The sequence below is a fragment of the Salvelinus fontinalis genome, chromosome 18 (assembly GCF_029448725.1).
Source record: "Salvelinus fontinalis isolate EN_2023a chromosome 18, ASM2944872v1, whole genome shotgun sequence".
In the NCBI taxonomy this organism is placed as follows: Eukaryota; Metazoa; Chordata; class Actinopteri; order Salmoniformes; family Salmonidae; genus Salvelinus; species Salvelinus fontinalis.
Genome location: NC_074682.1, coordinates 52,981,300 through 53,002,243, shown reverse-complemented (window position 1 = coordinate 53,002,243; position 20,944 = coordinate 52,981,300). Strand labels below are relative to the sequence as shown.

At 45.2% G+C, this 20,944-nt stretch overlaps 2 protein-coding genes across 3 annotated transcripts; both read right to left on the bottom strand.

Moving 5' to 3' along the window:
* Positions 1-437: 437 nt before the first annotated feature.
* On the bottom strand, positions 438-16,868 carry LOC129815750 (DNA replication licensing factor mcm2). The gene is made up of 16 exons (XM_055869839.1): positions 16,527-16,868; positions 15,404-15,597; positions 15,060-15,223; positions 14,803-14,927; positions 14,453-14,591; positions 12,989-13,208; positions 12,521-12,728; positions 12,169-12,303; positions 11,671-11,862; positions 10,221-10,314; positions 9,778-10,028; positions 7,228-7,467; positions 6,831-7,073; positions 6,355-6,537; positions 4,490-4,645; positions 438-1,689 (listed from the first exon to the last, which is right to left on the bottom strand). The coding sequence occupies exons 1-16, from the start codon at positions 16,530-16,532 to the stop codon at positions 1,579-1,581; spliced, it is 2,661 nt and encodes an 886-aa protein (XP_055725814.1). The 5' UTR covers positions 16,533-16,868; the 3' UTR covers positions 438-1,578.
* Positions 16,869-16,948: 80 nt separating this feature from the next.
* LOC129815751 (mitochondrial potassium channel-like) lies at positions 16,949-19,866 on the bottom strand. 2 transcript variants are annotated; one of them, XM_055869841.1, is made up of 4 exons: positions 19,696-19,866; positions 18,770-19,171; positions 18,251-18,415; positions 16,949-18,021 (listed from the first exon to the last, which is right to left on the bottom strand). In XM_055869841.1, the coding sequence occupies exons 2-4, from the start codon at positions 19,109-19,111 to the stop codon at positions 17,215-17,217; spliced, it is 1,314 nt and encodes a 437-aa protein (XP_055725816.1). In that variant the 5' UTR covers positions 19,112-19,171; positions 19,696-19,866; the 3' UTR covers positions 16,949-17,214. The 2 variants fall into 2 exon arrangements, with proteins under 2 accessions (XP_055725816.1, XP_055725815.1); XM_055869840.1 differs by having other exon boundaries at positions 19,717-19,865.
* Positions 19,867-20,944: the final 1,078 nt, after the last annotated feature.

Sequence of the window (20,944 nt, the reverse complement as noted above, 5' to 3'; positions counted from 1 at the left end):
AATAATCCTCAGCACCCACCCTCAGACAATCCCAAAGGTGAAGCCAGATGTGTAGGTCCTGGGCTGGTTACATGTGGTCTACAGTTGTGAGGCCAGTTGGACATACTGCCAAATTCTCCAAAACAACATTGGAGGCACCTTATGGTAGAGAAATTACCATTCAATACTCACTCTGGCAACAGCTCTGGTGGACATTCCTGCAGTCAGCATGCCAATTGCACACTCCTTCAAAACTTGACATCAGTAGCATTGTGGACAAAACAGCACCTTTATGGACCCAACACAAGGTGCACCTGTGTAATGACCATGCCGTTTCATCAACTTTGATAGACCACACCTGTCAGGTGGATAGATTATCTTGGCAAAGGAGAAATGCTCACTAACAAGGAAAACAAATTTGTGCACAAAATGAGAGAAATAAGCTTTTTGTGCGCATGTACAATTTAAGGGATTTTTTTATTTCAGATAATGAAACTAACACTTTACATGTTGCGTTTATTTTTTTTGCTAAGTGTAAATGGTGCAGTCAAAAATGATGCAATACTTTAGTTCTGGGTCGACTGAAATTAACCCACAACTATTGTAGTTAATCTTCCAAAAACATTAATACAGCTAAACCATAACATTACAAAAAGACTAACAATTCATAAACACACAAGCTGTGTTCCAAGATGAGAAAGTTGAAAAGTTCGTAATGAAGAAATATACATGTTACATTCACACAAGTCATACATGAATCCAGACCATGAATCCAGACTAATTGTAACATTGATAAGAAATTGGACCATTTACGACATATTAGAACGCTTCCTTCTTCCAACAGGGTGACAAACATTTACAATTATTTACACATCCAGACTGAGATAGTGTCCCAAATGGCACCCTATGGGCCCTGGTCCAAAACTAGTGCACTACCCTATGGGCCCTGGTCCAAAACTAGTGCACTACCCTATGGGCCCTGGTCCAAAACTAGTGCACTACCCTATGGGCCCTGGTCCAAAACTAGTGCACTACCCTATGGGCCCTGGTCCAAAACTAGTGCACTACCCTATGGGCCCTGGTCCAAAACTAGTGCACTACCCTATGGGCCCTGGTCCAAAACTAGTGCACTACCCTATGGGCCCTGGTCCAAAACTAGTGCACTACCCTATGGGCCCTGGTCCAAAACTAGTGCACTACCCTATGGGCCCTGGTCCAAAACTAGTGCACTACCCTATGGGCCCTGGTCCAAAAGTAGTGCACTACCCTATGGGCCCTGGTCCAAAAGTAGTGCACTACCCTATGGGCCCTGGTCCAAAAGTGGTGCACTACCCTATGGGCCCTGGTCCAAAAGTGGTGCACTACCCTATGGGCCCTGGTCCAAAAGTGGTGCACTACCCTATGGGCCCTGGTCCAAAAGTGGTGCACTACCCTATGGGCCCTGGTCCAAAACTAGTGCACTACCCTATGGGCCCTGGTCCAAAACTAGTGCACTACCCTATGGGCCCTGGTCCAAAACTAGTGCACTACATAGGGAATAGGGTGCATTTAGAACACAGTAGGTAGTCCCCCCCCCCAGGCAACAGCAGATGGACAGATTTAGAACTGCTGCAGGATCAACTTGTTCTTCATGTCGTGAGAGAACTTGTTGGATCGGAACGCGTCGCTGTCATAGAACGCTGACAGGTTGTGGATGCTGATCTGTCTGGCCTGTGGAAGGAGAGAACAGAACAATTCAACTATACTGAACAAAAATCATAAGCAACAATTTCAAAAGATTTTTACTGAGCCTGGTTCCTCTCTAGGTTTCGCTTCTAGGGACGTTTTTCCTAGCCACCGTGCTTCTACACCTGCATTGCTTGCTGTTTGGGGTTTTAGGCTGGGTTTCTGTACAGCACTTTGTGACATCAGACAATGTAAGAAGGGCTTTATAAATAAATAAGAAAATTTGATGAGGAAATCAGTCAATTTAAATCAATTAATTGGGAACCTAATCTATGGATTTCACATGACTGGTAAAACAGATATACATCTGTTGGTCAAAGATACAACCCCCCCCACCCCCGCAAAAAACAGGAGCTCGGCACGGTATTCCTTTGCATTCAAATTGCCATGGATAAAATGCAACTGTGTTAGTTGTCTGTAACTTATGTCTGCCCATTCCATAACCACAAAGCCACCAGGGGGCACTCGTTTTACAGGAAACCGCTTGCCCACACGACGCCATACATGTTGTCTGCGTTGTAAGGCCAGTTAGACGTACCGCCAAACTCTAAAATAACTTGAGGCGGCTTATGGTAGAGAAACGAACATTCAATTCTGGCAACAGCTCTGGTGGACATTCCTGCAGTCAACGTGCCAATTGCACTCTCCCTCAACTTGAGACATCTGCGGCATTGTGTTGTGACAAAATTGCACATTTTAGATTGGCCTTTTGTCCCCAGCACAAGGTGCACCTGTGTAATGATCATGCTGTTAAATCAGCTTCTTCATATGCCACATCGATCAGGTGGATGGATTATCTTGGCAAAGAAATGCTCACTAAGAGGGATGTAAACAAATGTGTGCACAAAAAGAGAAAAATAAGCTTTTTGTGTGTACGGAACATTTCTGGGATCTTTTATTTCAGCCCATGAAACATGGAACCAACACTTTACATGTTGCGTTTACATTTTTTATCAGCGTATAGTGCATTCGGAAAGTATTCAGACCCCTCGACTTTTTCTACATTGTTACGTTGCAGCCTTATTCAAAAATGTATCAAATATTTCCCCCCCCTCAAGCTACATACAATACCCCATAATGACAAATTGAAAAACAGGTTTAGACCTGGGGAATGTCAGCAGCATTGAAGGTCCCCAAGAACACAGTGGCCTCCATCATTCTTAAATGGAAGTTTGTAACCACCAATACTCTTCCTAGAGCTGGCCGCCCGGCCAAACTGAGCAATCGGTGTCAGAGGAAGGCCCTAAAAATTGTCAAAGACTCCAGCCACCCGAGTCATAGACTGTTCTCTCTGCTACCGCACAGCAAGTCTAGGTCCAAGAGGCTTCTAAACAGCTTCCACCCCCAAGTTTTTCAGCGGCAGGCCCTGGAAGACTAGTCAGGATCGAGGGAAAGATGAACGGAGCAAAGTACAGAGAGATCCTTGATGAAAACCTGCTCCAGAGGGCTCAGGATCTCAGACTGGGGCGAAGGTTCACCTTCCAATAGGACAATGACCCTAAGCACACAGCTAAGACAACGCAGGAGTGGCTTCGGGACAAGTCTCTGAATGTCCTTGAGTGGCCCAGCCAGAGCCCAGACTTGAACATCTCTGGAGAGACCAGAAAAATAGCTGTGCAGAGACACTCCCCATCCAACCTGACAGAGTTTGAGAGGATCTGCAGAGAAGCATGGGAGAAACTCCCCAAAAACAGGTGTGCCAAACTTGTAGCGTCATACCCAAGAAGACTCGAGGCTGATATTAATGCCAAAGGTGCTTCAACAAAGCACTGAGTAAAAGGGTCTGAATACCTATGTAAATGTGATATTTCAGTTTTTTAATACATTTGTAAAAAAAAATCTAAACCTGTTTTCACTTTGTCATTATTGGGTATTGTGATGTCATTATGGGGTATTGTGATGTCATTATGGGGTATTGTGTGTAGCTTGCGGGAAACAAGCAATTTAATCCATTGTAGAATAAGGCTGCAACGTAACAAAATGTGAAAAATGTCAAGGGGTCTAAATACTTTCCGAATGCACTGTATATGTTGGAAACTTTTGAACTTCACAAATAGCTGCAAATTATGTTTAATGTACTCAAGATATAGAATGTTGCATTTATATTTTTGTTCAGTGTATATCAGCATTGACAACAAAATTAAACATTTTCCCCAAGGGGAAGAACAGAAAGCAACTTCACACTTCTTCTCTATACCACCTTTACTCCACACAGAGAAGCATACAAAGCTCTCCCTCTATTTGGAAAATCTGACCATAATTCTATCCTACTGATTCCTGCTTACAAGCAAAAACTAAAATCAGGAAGCACCAGAAACTCGCTCAATACGGAAGTGGTCTGATGACGTGGATGCTCCTTGAGTGTCCTGCTAGTAGACTGTAATATGTTACGGGATTCATCAAATGGCATTGAGGAGTATAACCCCTCAGTCACCAGCTTCATCAATGACGTTGTCCCCACAGTGACTGTACGTACATACCCCAAGCAGAAGCCAAGGATTACAGGCAACATCTGCACAGAGCTAAAGGCTAGAGTTGCCGCTTTCAAGGAGTGGGACACATATGAAATCCCACCATGCCCTCAGACGAACCATCAAACAGGCAAAGCTTCAATGTAGGACTAAGACTGAATCCTACTACACCGGCGATGACGCTGTTAGCATCTTGCTAGAATACAATAAGGGAGAGGAGACCGAGAGGAAACAGCTTGATATAGTACATTACAGTAGAAATGTAAGTAATACATTTTACACTATTCATTAAGACACCACCATCAGCTCATTACCTTGTCCACCAGGTCTTTCTCTGGGATCTCGATGGTGTCCTGCTGTGCTCCGTACCGGTTCCTCTGATACGCCACCTGCTCCGACACCAGCTGCTTCAGGATGAACAGCAGCAACTCATTGTTGTCTTTTCTGAACGCCAGGTAACGGGCAAACGTCTAGAGAGAGGAGGAAACGAGGGATAACTTAGCAGACCTGCCAACCCTGTCCAACTTTTTAGAGTACCAGACGCGCGCGGCATATTTGAGATTCTCTCTCCCCCCACCCTCGTGTGCATGCTGTTTGTGAGTCTGATCGCAATTGTAGAATTGTACTAAATCCAGTCTATCAAAAGGTTGGAAAACTTTTTCTTGACAGCATTCCATTTACACACTTGGTAGAAGTCTGGCTAAACAAAGCTTAACTAGGCTAAACTTGTTCAGCAGGCTACCGCAAGGGGATTCTGACCGCTGTTCAGCAGGCTACCGCAAAGGGAATCTGACAGCTGTTCAGCAGGCTACCGCAAAGGGAATCTGACAGCTGTTCAGCAGGCTACCGCAAAGGGAATCTGACAGCTGTTCAGCAGGCTACCGCAAAGGGAATCTGACAGCTGTTCAGCAGGCTACCGCAAAGGGAATCTGACAGCTGTTCAGCAGGCTACCGCAAAGGGAATCGGACCTCTGTTCAGCAGGCTACCGCAAAGGGAATCGGACCTCTGTTCAGCAGGCTACCGCAAAGGGAATCTGACCTCTGTTCAGCAAAGGGAATCTGACCGCTAGAAGAGTCCGGTGTTTCAACCTATGTAAAATGTGCCCATTGTATTTCTTTGCAGCACATGTATTCATTTCAAAAATCTGAAATTATGTAATCACAAATCTAGTGCCAAGGCATTGCCTCTATAGCCAATACCAGTTCATTCTTCATCGTACAGTCCTCTAAACTCCCGACTCCATTTGACGACAAGAGGTTTATATTTATTTTTTATGATACTTTTTGTGACATGGATCATAATTAGTTACAGTCTATCAGGTTGCGTGATCCTCGTAAAGTTAAGTGGAAAATACATATTTAATTCTGCGTCCCATTAGTTGTATCACACTCGCACAAAGCGACCAGTTATTTTTCGCATTTGCATTTAATTTCTCTCACTAGCAAATGCGAGTGAACTGCTGGCACTTTAGAGCCCACTGAATGTCCATCTTATGTTCGCTAACGTTAGCTTGAAACAATTAGTGTTTACTTTTCCACAACACACAGTATCAAAAAGAGATTTGTCCATGTGTTTACGTACTGCTGACAGTCAGCAAACAGGAAGAGGGGCAGACACGGGGGTAGCTACGTCCAATAATGATGTATTCATCTCCATGTCCGTTGACACAAACTCCGTACATGTCTGTCTGTTGCAGTTTGAGAATCGGGATGTGAGATTTACTCAGTGGATTTATTTTTTGTTTGTAAAAAAACAAACCAAAAATCAGGCCCTATTCATTTCTGCATACTTTTAACTCGGATCTCGTACCTGGACAGAGAATTGCATAGTCGGTACGGAAAATGTGTGCATGTTGGCAGGTCTGAGTAGGTTTCAGAATAAAAAGCAGCAGCTTGACATCTCGTCTGAGCGCCAGGTAACATCTAGAGGACCAGGAACCCATGTTTGACATACTCTATTCACCGTGTTGTGACAGACCGTCCAATCCTTATATATTAATAGTGTATGACCACTAAGTGGAGACTAATCTATGTTGGGCTTTTCCCCTCCTGCACCATCTTACCCTTTACAGAACTAGAAGAACGCATATTATTACCCTTTTCCGTTGCAAAACGTTTCGCTACAATTTGCTCTAGTGAACACGACCCACGTATAGTCTAGCACATTCCCTGTGCTTACCTTCCTCATGCTCCTCATCACGCTGAACTTCTGAGTGTCGATGAAGCTCTCCAGCATGACTCGGATGGCCATGTTGACGTCATCCTCCACTACGTAGTCTCGGAGGTGCATCCTGGCGTGGGCCTCCGCCATGCGGATCATAGACTCGATGTGACGCACCGTGATGGGGATGCTGCCTGTCGCCTACACAGACACATTAAGTTATTGAATTATTATTGTCAGTAGACAGTTTGGACATATGAAGGTCACGACCCCTCCAGGATAAAATACAACTACATGTTAAAGGATCCGTTTCATTCGTTTCAGGTTCGGCATCAACTCAGAAAGTGAACTGAAATATCAATGAAATGTTCTGGGACATGAGATGGACCCATGCCAGCTAAGGGCCTTGCATCATCTCCCCAGGCTTTAGCTCAGCTAGCTAGCTTACAGTCTTACCGGCTGAGGGCTCGAACCAGCGGTTGTGACACACTCACCATGGACTCTTTGCGCAGGTCGCTGTAGATGTGAGCCACCTTATCCTGGTCCATCTGGTTGAGTTTGGGCCGGACTCTTTCCTTGGAGTACATGATGTATTTCCTCAGCAGCTCCTGGGGGATAGGAGGTACGTCTGTTGTGTTGGGCAGAACCACCTCCTCCAAGCCAGCCATGCCACCCTCCTTGTTGCTGGGGTGATGCTTGATGTGGCTGCCCACCACGAAACGAGCCAGCATCTCATCCTGTAAAATGGTGGACAAAGACAAGTTAGAAGGTTGCAATATTGCAAAGAACAAGTGTCAATTCATTCAGCTAACTAACAAAACATCCGGTCATATCATTACAGGGATGATGAGAGAACAACAGAAAGCTGAGAAGTTGGCCAATAGTCTTCACCTGCACCGGGTCCACAGTATCTCTGACTACACACAGGACGTCAAAACGAGACACGATAGGCTCAGTCAGATCCACGTTCTCAGAGAAGGTGAGAGACGGGTCGTAGCGACCACCGATAGGGTTGGCGGCAGCGATGATGGTACAGCGTGCCTGGAGCGAGGTGACGATGCCAGCCTTGGAGATGGAGATGCTCTGTTGTTCCATGGCCTCGTGGATACTGGTCCTGTCTGCATCGTTCATCTAGAGAACAGAGACATGTTGAGCACTACAGTCTACAGGAGTGTCACAGACAGGAGAGACATGTTGAGCACCACAGTCTACAGGAGAGACATGTTGAGCACTACAGTCTACAGGAGTGTCACAGACAGGAGAGACATGTTGAGCACCACAGTCTACAGGAGTGTCACAGACAGGAGAGACATGTTGAGCACCACAGTCTACAGGGGTGTCACAGACAGGAGAGACATGTTGAGCACTACAGTCTACAGGAGAGACATGCTGAGCACTACAGTCTACAGGAGAAACATGTTGAGCACCACAGTCTACAGGAGTGTCACAGACAGGAGAGACATGTTGAGCACTACAGTCTACAGGAGAAACATGCTGAGCACTACAGTCTACAGGAGTGTCACAGACAGGAGAGACATGTTGAGCACTGCAGTCTACAGGAGTGTCACAGACAGGAGAGACATGTTGAGCACCACAGTCTACAGGGGTGTCACAGACAGGAGAGACATGTTGAGCACTACAGTCTACAGGAGAGACATGTTGAGCACTGCAGTCTACAGGAGAAACATGTTGAGCACTGCAGTCTACAGGAGAAACATGTTGAGCACTGCAGTCTACAGGAGAAACATGTTGAGCACTGCAGTCTACAGGAGTGTCACAGACAGGAGAGACATGTTGAGCACTACAGTCTACAGGAGAGACATGTTGAGCACTGCAGTCTACAGGAGTGTCACAGACAGGAGAGACATGTTGAGCACTACAGTCTACAGGAGAGACATGTTGAGCACTACAGTCTACAGGAGAGACATGTTGAGCACCACAGTCTACAGGAGAGACATGTTGAGCACCACAGTCTACAGGAGAAACATGTTGAGCACTACAGTCTACAGGAGAGACATGTTGAGCACCACAGTCTACAGGAGAGACATGTTGAGCACTACAGTCTACAGGAGAGACATGTTGAGCACTACAGTCTACAGGAGAGACATGTTGAGCACTACAGTCTACAGGAGAGACATGTTGAGCACTACAGTCTACAGGAGAGACATGTTGAGCACCACAGTCTACAGGAGAGACATGTTGAGCACTACAGTCTACAGGAGAAACATGTTGAGCACTACAGTCTACAGGAGAGACATGTTGAGCACTACAGTCTACAGGAGAAACATGTTGAGCACTACAGTCTACAGGAGAGACATGTTGAGCACTACAGTCTACAGGAGAGACATGTTGAGCACTACAGTCTACAGGAGAAACATGTTGAGCACCACAGTCTACAGGAGAGACATGTTGAGCACTACAGTCTACAGGAGTGTCACAGACAGGAGAGACATGTTGAGCACTACAGTCTACAGGAGAAACATGTTGAGCACTACAGTCTACAGGAGAGACATGTTGAGCACCACAGTCTACAGGAGAAACATGTTGAGCACTACAGTCTACAGGAGAGACATGTTGAGCACTACAGTCTACAGGAGAAACATGTTGAGCACTACAGTCTACAGGAGAGACATGTTGAGCACTACAGTCTACAGGAGAAACATGTTGAGCACCACAGTCTACAGGAGTGTCACAGACAGGAGAGACATGTTGAGCACCACAGTCTACAGGAGTGTCACAGACAGGAGAGACATGTTGAGCACTACAGTCTACAGGAGAGACATGTTGAGCACTACAGTCTACAGGAGAAACATGTTGAGCACTACAGTCTACAGGAGAGACATGTTGAGCACCACAGTCTACAGGAGTGTCACAGACAGGAGAGACATGTTGAGCACCACAGTCTACAGGAGTGTCACAGACAGGAGAGACATGTTGAGCACCACAGTCTACAGGGGTGTCACAGACAGGAGAGACATGTTGAGCACTACAGTCTACAGGAGAGACATGTTGAGCACCACAGTCTACAGGAGTGTCACAGACAGGAGAGACATGTTGAGCACTACAGTCTACAGGAGTGTCACAGACAGGAGAGACATGTTGAGCACTACAGTCTACAGGAGTGTCACAGACAGGAGAAACTACACTTCCTATTCCATCGTTAGGAGATCTTCCTGACCTGAAAATACTCATGGCCCTGCACAAGGCACTGAACAGTTTTAAAAATGAACAAATACTTTACTTTGAATGTTGCTGGAAATATACTTCACTTGGTCTCCCTTTCCCCCCCCACACCTTAACAACCCCCTTTCCCCCCCACCCCTTAAAGTCAATGAGACAGACCCCTCTGTCCACTAACACCAAGGTCCTAGCCTCTAGTCCACTCCCTTAGTCTAACTCTAACCCCTCTCTCCCATCATATCAACCCTTTCTCCCTCTCACCTTGTCAAACTCGTCGATGAGACAGACCCCTCTGTCCGCTAACACCAGGGCTCCAGCCTCCAGGGTCCACTCTCTGGTGACCGGGTGTCTCTGTACGTAGGCGGTCAGGCCCACAGCGGAGGCTCCCTGGCCGGTGGTGAACACCGCTCTGCTGGCCACCTTCTCAACGTACTTCAAGAACTGGGACTTGGCCGTACCGGGGTCACCGCACAGAAGCACGTTGAGGTCACCTCGTACCTTGTGCTTCCCACCTGGAGAAGAGAGGGAAAGAGCCCAGAACAGAGGAAGGATAGATGAATCATAACATAGGACTAAGTAGCCCTCATTCAAGAAAGCTACTGAAAATTCTTTTTTTTATTTGATCAAACAGCCAACTCAGTTTAAAATAAGGTTGTTCTCCAGAAGGAGCGTTGGCTACCGCTGATGTTGAATGGTTCACCAACCTGGATTCTTGGGCTCTCCACCAAACAGAGCCAGAGCCAAGCCTCTCTTGATGTCTTCATGGCCGTAGATGGAGGGGCCAATACTGGCAAAGACCTGCAGAGAGACAGGAGACAGCCCAAGGGATGAACAGGGTGTATCGGTGGGGATGAACAGACCAAAGAAAATACGACTAAAAGCCAATCAAATGATATTGACAATTAACATTTGCTATAGACACTGACCAGGTGAAAGCTATGATCCCTTATTGATGTCACCTTCCATCAGTGTAGATGAAGGGGAGGAGACAGGTTAAAGAAGGATTTTTAAGTCTTGAGACATGAATTATGTATGTGTCCCATTCAGAGGGTGAATGGACAAAACTAAATATTTAAGTGCATTTGAACAGGGCATGGTAGTAGTTACAACGGTTTGTGGCAAGAACTGCAACGCTGCTGGGTTTTTCACACTCAACAGTTTCCAGTGTGTATCAAGAATTGTCCACCACCCAAAGGACATCCAGCCAACTTGATACAACTATGGGAAGCATTGGAGTCAACATGGGCCAGCATCCCTGTGGAACGCTTTAAACACCATGCCCCGATGAATTGAGGCTGTTCCGAGGGCCAAAAGGAAGGGGGCGCTAATTAATATTAGGAAGGTGTTCCTAATGTTTTGTACATTCAGTCTATATTGTGCCACAAGCCATTAATAATTGTTTCCACAGTATGTCAATGGGCTTGTATCTGTTATTAAATAAACCATACATAAAAGACGGAAAGACTCGTGACCACGGGGTCCTCCTGCCGTACCAGCAGGGTCCTCCTGCCATACCAGCAGGGTCCCGCCTAACTCACCCTCTCTCTGATGTGCTCGCGGTCTGACAGTTTACCAGTAGGTGCTACTAACTCACCCTCTCTCTGATGTGCTCGCGGTCTGACAGTTTACCAGTAGGTGCTACTAACTCACCCTCTCTCTGATGTGCTCGCGGTCTGACAGTTTACCAGTAGGTGCTACTAACTCACCCTCTCTCTGATGTGCTCGCGGTCTGACAGTTTACCAGTAGGTGCTACTAACTCACCCTCTCTCTGATGTGCTCGTGGTCTGACAGTTTATCAGTAGGTGCTACTAACTCACCCTCTCTCTGATGTGCTCGCGGTCTGACAGTTTACCAGTAGGTGCTACTAACTTACCCTCTCTCTGATGTGCTCGTGGTCTGACAGTTTATCAGTAGGTGCTACTAACTCACCCTCTCTCTGATGTGCTCGTGGTCTGACAGTTTACCAGTAGGTGCTACTAACTCACCCTCTCTCTGATGTGCTCGTGGTCTGACAGTTTATCAGTAGGTGCTACTAACTCACCCTCTCTCTGATGTGCTCGCGGTCTGACAGTTTACCAGTAGGTGCTACTAACTCACCCTCTCTCTGATGTGCTCGTGGTCTGACAGTTTACCAGTAGGTGCTACTAACTTACCCTCTCGCCGATGCGCTCGTCCTTGGACAAAGCCACGATGGCCTTGATGTCCTCGTCAGTGAGCTCAGCCACAGCCACTTTGTTGTCTCTCCGAGCGATATGATTGGCCATGATGACCGTAGCGAACACCGGGAAGCCGTTGGCCATGTTCAGAGAGCCGTCATAGTTGTTGTTGTAGATGCCCGTCAGTTCCTGGAGGGAAAGAGACGTTATTAATAACCTAGCTACCGTGTCGTAATAAGTCAACACCCTCTTCGACAAGAAGGATCTAGAATGTTAAAGTCAGACATGTTGCTGGGATGAGAAAATAAATACAAGTAAAAAAACACATGGCTGTTCAGAATGGCCTCGCATTCATCAAGTACCTAATAAAATCATACTTGATGCAATGACATGTGTCTTTCGTCTCACAGCCCCGTACATCCCACTAGCAGACAATGTTAGTGCCCTACAGTGTTGAGAATTACAGAGATTAGTTCTGTTAGGAGTCAGACTCACTATTTCGTCTCCAGGTTTGCATTGGTCCACCAGGTCAGCCAACAGGATGGCATCTTTGGAGCGTGGGAGGCGGCCAGCGGCGATCTTCCCGGGGCTCTCCTGGATGGTGATTCGCTGGTAGTTCTGGTACACAGTCTGACAAAAAAAAAAAAGAAAGAATGTCTTATTTCTTGCCTAGTCTTTATCTATTAGTCAGCCCCTCAGCCTTCACACTCTGGTGAAGAATCAGCCCTGGCGCTGAGGGCGGAAGCCTGGCTTCCCTTCCTGGTTCAACCTTATCAGATAGTATTTTTATTAATCCACTCATATTTCTAACCTTTTTAAGAGCATTTCTATTGGTCGACTGACTCACCAACTCCATATTAATGTCGAAGGGGCCGAAAGACTGGCACTCAGGGCAGGACCCTGGCTTCACTTCCTGGTTCTGGGACTGGAAGAAGGGTCCCAGGATGAAATTACACTTGTTACAGTTGTACTTGACCATGCCCAGCTGAGGCAGAACACCTGTACAGCAGGTCACCACTCCACTGGTACGGATCAACTGGTTCAGGTGGAGTTGTCTGGAGAGGAGAAAAGAAAATTAGCATGGTATTGGAAAAGCAATCATATTAATCCTATAGAGGGAGTGATGCAAGAGGCTCAGTATCAGCCTGTGTGCATGGGAGTTCCCTCAACTCTACTGCAATGTTGTAGCTCTGTGACAACTGTAGAGGAGACTAGCCTCTCACTCTTGTTATTGCAAAAGTTGGCCTGATCTAATGCTAAATTTGTATCGCTGCGTCTACTTTTAAATCATGGAAGACATGTGATCAGTATTTACCTGAGGGATCTCAGCTCCTCGACGAGGGGCAGGTTGCAGATCCTGACGTGGATCTCGTGAGCGATGCGGTCGTATTTGGGGTACATGGCCAGGACTACTTCCTTGGCTGCCTCGTCAAATATCTTCAGCATCTCAGTAGGCGCCTCCGGCAGGAAGTAGGCCAGGACATGCTCCCTGGCTGCTAGGTCCTCGTAGTTCACCACCAGACTCTCCTTGTTCTCTGGACGGGGTTGGTTTAAATACATCAGTAATGTAGTCTTTCTTCAAGACCGTGAACCTTTAGACACAGTCAAGGTCAACCCATTTCAAAGATCAAGTAAAGCCAGGTGCAGAATCCCTACTGTTGTAGTTGATATAGTTTGTTCTCTATCGTCTTTTTAAAATAGTGAGCCAACGTGGTTTTCAGCACTTCCCTGACTGATCAAAACTAGTTCTCATGGCTCTCGTCTCTCTGCAGCAGATGTTCCAAACATTGCTCACTATACATCAAATCGCAATACATATAGAATCGTGAGAAAAGCAATACATATTGGTCCCTACGTATTATGATATCATATCGTGATGTGCCTGGCAATTCCCAGCCCTACTATAGATACAAGGTGATTTGTAATTTTCAGTGACTCCGCAGTCTGACTTCAGAACAGACCTAACAAAGCTCCTGATATAAATACACTACATGACCAAAAGTATGTGGACACCTGCTCGTCGAACAGCTCATTCCGAAATCGTCAGCATTAATATGGAGTTGGTCTTCGTCAAACTGTTGCCACGTTCTCCTGGCATCCAACAAACTCAGATTCGTCCGTCAGACTGCCAGATGGTGAAGTGTGATTCAATACTCCAGAGAACACGTTTCCTCCTCCTCTCCGACGCTTGGCATTTCACATGGTCACCTTGGGCTTGTGTGTGCGTGCGGCTGCTCGGCCATGGAAACCTATTTCATGACTCTACCGACAAAATGTTCTTGTGCTGATGTTGTTTCCAGAGGCAGTTTGGAACTCAGGTGTGAGTGTTGCAAGCAAGGACAGAAGAATTTTTACAAACTTCAGCACTCGCCGGTCCCGTTCTGTGAGCTCGTGCGGCCTACCACTCCGCAGCTGAGCCGCCGTTGCTCCTAGACCTTTCCACTTCCACAATAACAGCCCTTACATTTGTCCGAGGCATTTCTACCAGGGAAGAAATGTGAAAACTGACTTGTTGGAAAGGTGGCATCCTATGACGGTGCCACGTTGAAAGTCACTGAGCTCTTCAGTAAGGCCATTCTACTGCCAATGTTTGTCTATGGAGATTGCATGGCTGTACGCTCGATTTTACACACCTGTCAACAATGGGTGTGGCTGAAAAAGCCGAATCAACTAATTTGAAGGGCTGTCCACATATTTTTGTGTATATATATATATTTTTATACATACATACATACATACATATACACACATATATGTATACACACACACATATAAGTACCTTTGCACATGTCGCTGATCTTCTCCTTGAAGACGTTGTGCCCGTTCTCATCTACGTGGGTGCGCAGGAAGTTCTTGAAGCGGTGGTAGATCTCCAGACGTGGCGCGGCCATGACCACCCACTCCCTGACAGAGTGGCCCTGCAAGCAATCCATCCATCAATACATCCATCAACCAATTCATCCATCCACCAACCAATTCATCCATCCATCAACCAATTCATCCATCCATCAACCAATTCATCCATCCATCAACCGTTTGTATAGCACATGTTGTACAAGGTAAAAATACAACGCGCTTCACAGAAAAATAAATAATTAATAGGAATGAATATAATAAATATTTTATTACCTTCATGTCCTCTAGGTTCTCGATGCTCTCGATCATTTCCTCGTCGTCCGCCCCGGTGCCATCTGCAGCCCGCTCCGCCAGGCGACGCCTCCGGGCTGGGCGCTCTTCATCCTCATCCTCACTGTCTGTTAGACGGAAGAGGAAGGTGATGAGGAGTTTCTTAACCTGATGTGTGTCGTTTCAATCCCACTATCTAAGAGTAGAACATCTAATCTTATAGTCAGAAAATCTATAACAGACTATGAAGAACTTCTCACCATACAGCAGTCCTCTCCTCAGCCTGCCTCCCTGCTCCCTGTCTCTCCTCCTCATGGCGTCCTCAGCAGCAGCCCTGGCTCCAGGAGACAGCTCCGACAGCTCCTCATCAAGATCCAGACCCTCCACCTCATACCTGTCCAGCTCAGGAATGGCTCGGTAATCTCTGCATGGGGAGGGATGGGAAGAATGTATTAGCAAATCATATTGTATTATAAACCCTATATAATTTGTGGTATAAGTGCTTAGTAAACATGCTATAACATAGCTATAACCTGAAAACACTACATGTAAAGCACAAGACTACAGGGTCTGAACACCTCTCTACCTCTCCTCCCTTGCTCACCTCTCCATTGCATCTCCAATCAGTTCCTCCCCGTCTCCCTCCTCCTCCTCTTCCCCAGGCAGAGTTCCTTCACCCAGGAGCCCCTCAGACTCATCCTCAAAGGGGGGCAAGTCTCTTCCGGGGCTGGAGGTCAGTTCCCCCCGCCTGGAGCCTCTGCCGGGGCTGGTTGCCATATGATATGACTCAGATGAATCCTGACAACGGAAGAAGACAAGCAGTCAAGTCAGATGTATTTTGCATTGTTACATTTGCTACAGACTGTTGCATTTCATATATTACAGAGTCCATCTATTGTCTCAACACACATAGTTTAGTGCTAGATAGCTTGCTGGCTAAGATTAATATACCTATTCCTTAAACATGTTGAACAAAGGCTCAAACTGTGGAAAGCAGTTTACTAGCCAGATAGCTAACTTTAACAGTCCATTTTAAATTGCTGCATTTAAAAGGAGTCATTTAGCAGACGTTCTTATCCAGGGCGATTTACAGGAGCAATTTGGGTTAAGTGCCTTTACTCAAGGACACATGACAGATTTTTCACCTGATCGACTTCGGGATTTGAACCAGCGACCTTTCGGTTACTGGCCCAACGCTCTTAGCAGCTAACTTTCATTAGTTCGCTAGCTAGTCAGACATCGAACTGATCTAAAATCTGTAGTTAATCGTTTATATTATATATGTAAGTTAAATGTTCATTGCCATGTAGTTAACTAAATTACACAAAAAATGTGATCTGCATGGCTTCTATTGTTAGCCAGGTAGCTAAAGTGTGCCAGTTTGTCAGCCATCATGGCTAGGCACATCATTGGCACTCCATTGTCACTATGAAGAGTAATACAATTATGGGTATAACGTTAACCAGCACATGATTTGTCTGTCGCTTCCTGACACTTTCTCAACTTTGACTGGCGAGCAAAAGACATCACGAACGAACAGAAATCCTCCGATAATTTATCAAGGAACATAAACAACTTCCAATGCAATGGGCTTTATTGGCATTAAAAACATGTTTACAATTGCCAGAGCAAGTGGAATAGATAAACGTGAAATAAACAATCAACTATCTGTCAAAAAAAGAAATATGTTAAAACATATATTGCCGATTTGGATAATAATCACTCACCGCCATTATTTCGTGCTTGCTTGTCTCTACTGCTGCTACGCAAATGTATTTTTTACCACTTACTTTTCCCGCGAAATCGTCACATGGTATACAAAGCGCGCGAAATATTATGAATATTTAATACTGAACCAAAGAGCAGCCTTATGATTGGTCGGAGAAAAAAAGAGTACTCTGTGATAGGTCAATCTAATGTAAAGCAGGATCCTTTGGATGCGCTCGATTTGTTTCCCTCAGAAAGCCGGGTGGCTGATTATCAGTTGTTTTACTGAAGACGTGAGAAACAGAATTGTGCCGTGTTCTCACATATTGACCATCTTTTCTTTGTGAAATACACATGATATATTACGCTAATTTTTACAAGAATTATAAATTATTTTTGCACTAATGTTTAGAACCATTTACATTAAAAAGATGACAAAATATTTTACAATGTATTAAATTTTAATAGACAGTACTCTAATTCAAATATTTTACAATGTTTTACATTAGCTTTTTATCTAGATACAGCACTCAATTTATTTTAGCTTCACACTCAATATATACAGTAATGATTTAACATCAGTGCATGGTTCATTTTGCCTGTAGTAAAAACATAAACAGCAATCACAACATTAATTTGTAAATATTTCATTGTAAATCAAGATGGACCCTGTAAGATTAATATAACTCTTACAGTACATAACATTAGTCAAACACCTCTAAAGAGGATATACAGTGCAGGAACAGTGACAGCAAGCGCACCGTAAGCCAGAACAGTGTTGTACATGGTAGTCTGGCTTATTGAGGCCTCAAGTCTTCTCTCCGTCTGGTCAAGACCTTGCATGACGCTCTTAGTGTCGCAAACAAACATCTGGGAATCTTGCTGACTTATAACTACTGACGGCTTTTCTTCCCTATGATAAGTCTCAATCAAGTTTTGAACAGCCAGAAGTTCTGATTCCACCTTCCCAACACTCTGTTCAAGCTGACCTAGCTGTGGCTGGATGACTTCTATAAGACTCTGTGCTTTCTGACTATAGAGCAATATCTCTTTCAGAACTGCCTCGGTGGCACCCAGAGAAGGCTGGGGTGGAACCACGATGGGTTCCGGAACCCGAACAGCCACTGGCTTCTTCACATCTGTCTCAGCTATCACCTGAGCTGCTCTATGGTGAAGAGTAACCCTCAGAGTGTCTATAAGGCCTCTCAGCTCCTGTTGTTGAGACTTATGCATACCGGCCTGGACTTTAATAGCCTCCTGTAGACTAACAGGTCCTTTCTGAGCCTCCAGTAGTAAGGTCTTCAGCTCCTGTAGGCGTACTCTGTTGATATAGGTTGACCCCATGACCCCTATCAAAGCTCCGAGCACTGAGCCTATCACAGACCAGTTCTTTGTGCGCTCCGCCCGAGTCCGCTCTTTTTCGTGGCTCTCACGCACACCAGCTGAGAATAAGGCAAACTTCTCTCGTTCTGCACCCTCTGCATTCTCGTAGGCTGTCCGCAGGCGACGCTCCTCCTACAAAATGGTGAGAACGTCTTATTTTCTTTATAAAAATGTATACAACAACTAAAGTCCCCAACGTGAGTCTCCTCAACTCAAACACAACAAACTGCTTTGCAGCTGACAACGTGCGTGTGCATCTATGTGTGTGTATTTTCATGGGATTGGGCAATGTGACAGCAGAAAGATACATTCATATTCAACAATGGATTGTACATCTGATTAGGTCTCTTGACAGCATTACCTGCAGCAGCTTGTGCTCCAGTGTGGCCAGCTCCAGGTAGTGGGCCTCCTCTCGTGAGACCCGATCCAGTCGATCTCTCACCTCCTTCAGCCTGACCTGTAGGGCCTCCAGGCTGCCATGGGCCTCACGCACCATGCCTCTGGCCACCATGAAGGCCCTCTCTGCCTAAATATACAGATGATTAGAAATTTAGGGAAAGTATATGATCTGACCGGAAAAACCTCTGATGCCTTAGTTATAGGCTATGGGTCTTGAGCTGTTCAGATTACAAGTTTAGGAAACTGTGTGAGGACTAGAGACAGGAGTTTCCCTGACCACTTGACCTGAGCAGGAAGAACTCTGGGCACTAGTTATAGGTCCCCAGACAACACCTATAGACAGGCCCCAAAGTTTTTTCCCTTGTAAGGTCATGTGGTCAGGAGAAACTAAACCTCAAGTGATGAAATAGCGAGATACATTTAGAGAAACATATCACAACCTTTAGTTTCCTGACTTGCCTTCCATACGGAACGGACTTACCTCTGTGACTTGAGACTGAGCATTTCTGACTTCATTCAGGCCGACAAACTCCTCGTACCTCTCCCACCAGTAGTTAACTGTGTTTGAGGCAGTGCTCACAGACTTCTGTCCCCACTGCTTCCCCAAGTCAGTCAAATTCTGTATTGTAGCCACGGCACGCTCTTGAATAGGAACAACAGGTTTGTCTGCTCCGTCATCTTTTGGAGATGGTGGTGGTTGTTGTTGTGTGCTGTAGGCCCTGCTGAAAGACACTGTCCCTCTAACCGTGCCAGTGATGTGGAAACGGTAGAGACATGATGTTCCATGGCACCATGGTATGAGCTGTTTACCTCTGTACCTCATTGAGAAACCAGTGGGTTATATTCACTATGATGCTAAAGCACAAGACATTGGAGCTGCCACCTGTGTACAAATAAATAAAATAAGAATAAACAAGACAGTACAGTCAAAGCCTGATGTTTGAGGTATCAATGAATGTTTATCAATGTTTTATAATGTTTCGACGTAGCTATCAAAAATGATTGAATAACTCTAGTTAGTACAGTCTAGTTCGCTAGCGTTAGATCTTCCAAAACGCCACTATCTTAGTTACTGTAATCCCCCTGGCATTTCCTGTATCACCCCTGCTTCAGATATGCTGGGCTATCTGGAGGATAATATCTACATTCCTGCAACACTGCAGAAGCTCGGTTGACCTCTACAATGCTGGTGTTAATGGATTCATTGAAAATCTATGGCCATTTTGGAAGCCATCCATGATGCAGTGGTTTAGACGCCCAATGAATTACCATAGACAGCGGCCTAGCTAGCGTAGCTACCTAGCTAGCTAGCAGCTGACAGTTTTCAAACTTGCTTTATGGAACCCAGGGCTAAATACACATCATGTTCTAGTCCTTGCTATTGATCTCTGATTTGTTTTTATGTACCTAATAAGAATAATCACGTACCGGTTGTCTTCAAGTGTTAAGCAAATTATCAGCTGGCTACAAAACGTACATAGTAATTTTATCTTAAAATGTTTATGATCAGGCACATCACAAATCTTCTGCATCCGTTTTAGAGTGGAAGTAAGGTCCTAACAGCGCGGATTAGAAACAAAGATTGTCTAATATATTGCCAAGATAGTCAAGTGACCGCTCTAACAATGAAAATACGCGTTCTCAAATATGTAAACAAAGATTATGGATATACTGACAAGATACACGTCTCTGCCCTAACAGTGGTAGTCGTCCACAAAACGTCTGTCTAGCTCCCGCCTATCCTTTCTTTAGTGGAAACATCTAATTTTTGTCATATTTTTTAAAATATTTGATGAGGGTTGTTGACGTCAACAGCCTGTATTCGATGAAGAGAGACACTATATTATTATTTAACTAGGCAAGTCAGTTAATAACAAATTCTAATTTACAATGACAGCCTACACCAGCCAAACCCAGGATAATTATGCGCCGCCCTATGGGAGTCCCAATCACAGCCGGTTGTGATACAGCTTGGAATCGAACCAGGGTGTCTGTAGCACTGAGCTGCAGTGCCTTAGACTGCTGCGCCACTCGGGAGCCCTATTTTATGAATATGCATTGCAATCTCGAGACAACTCCAATATAAAGTGTTTTTTCTCAAAGTTTCCGGAATGTTAAGTGTCCTACTTATATCAGTACAGTCATTACAACTTAAGCATTATGAAACTTCTATTCGATCAAATAAATCTCACATAGCAAATAAGCCATTAATTTTTTCGTTGACCAAATTCGTCACTCTCTCATCGACCTCCGTTTGAAAACCCCATGCTTGATGAGCGAAACAAACGAAAAAAGCCACCTGCTGGAGGGAGACAGATTTTCCACCGAGTTGGGCCTCTTCCTCTTCCTCTCTGATGTAAAGCATGCAGGAAGAGACCAGATCAGGTGGGACCATTCTAGTCAAAGAGAGAGTAAACAAGCATGCGAACAACAGGCCAAAGAGATAGATATAGCTAGGACTCATCATTGTATCTGTGCCATTATAGTGTCTATGACAGCATGGGCAGCGTCATTGAGGATATCTCCATTTTAAAGCAGTCCATTTTATTTTTCTTCATTGGCAGATTGCTCCCAACTCAGGAATCCCCACCCAGTTAACTCCTTTAAAATGGTGGAAGCCCTCATTGGCAATGTCCACGCTATAACAGGTTATATC

Bases quoted from the DNA above. Each gene is read 5' to 3' on its own strand.
- LOC129815750 (XM_055869839.1), bottom strand. The intron at 14,928-15,059 runs GTGAGAAGTTCT...TCCGTCTAACAG, and splicing joins GAGGAGAGGACTGCTGTATG to ACAGTGAGGATGAGGATGAA. The intron at 10,315-11,670 runs GTAAGTTAGTAG...GTCTCTCTGCAG, and splicing joins ACGAGCGCATCGGCGAGAGG to GTCTTTGCCAGTATTGGCCC.
- LOC129815751 (XM_055869841.1), bottom strand. From the start codon at position 19,111: ATGAGGTACAGAGGTAAACAGCTCATACCATGGTGCCATGGAACATCA. The intron at 18,416-18,769 runs GTAAGTCCGTTC...CTGTATATTTAG, and splicing joins CTCAGTCTCAAGTCACAGAG to GCAGAGAGGGCCTTCATGGT. The intron at 18,022-18,250 runs GTAATGCTGTCA...ACCATTTTGTAG, and splicing joins TGGAGCACAAGCTGCTGCAG to GAGGAGCGTCGCCTGCGGAC.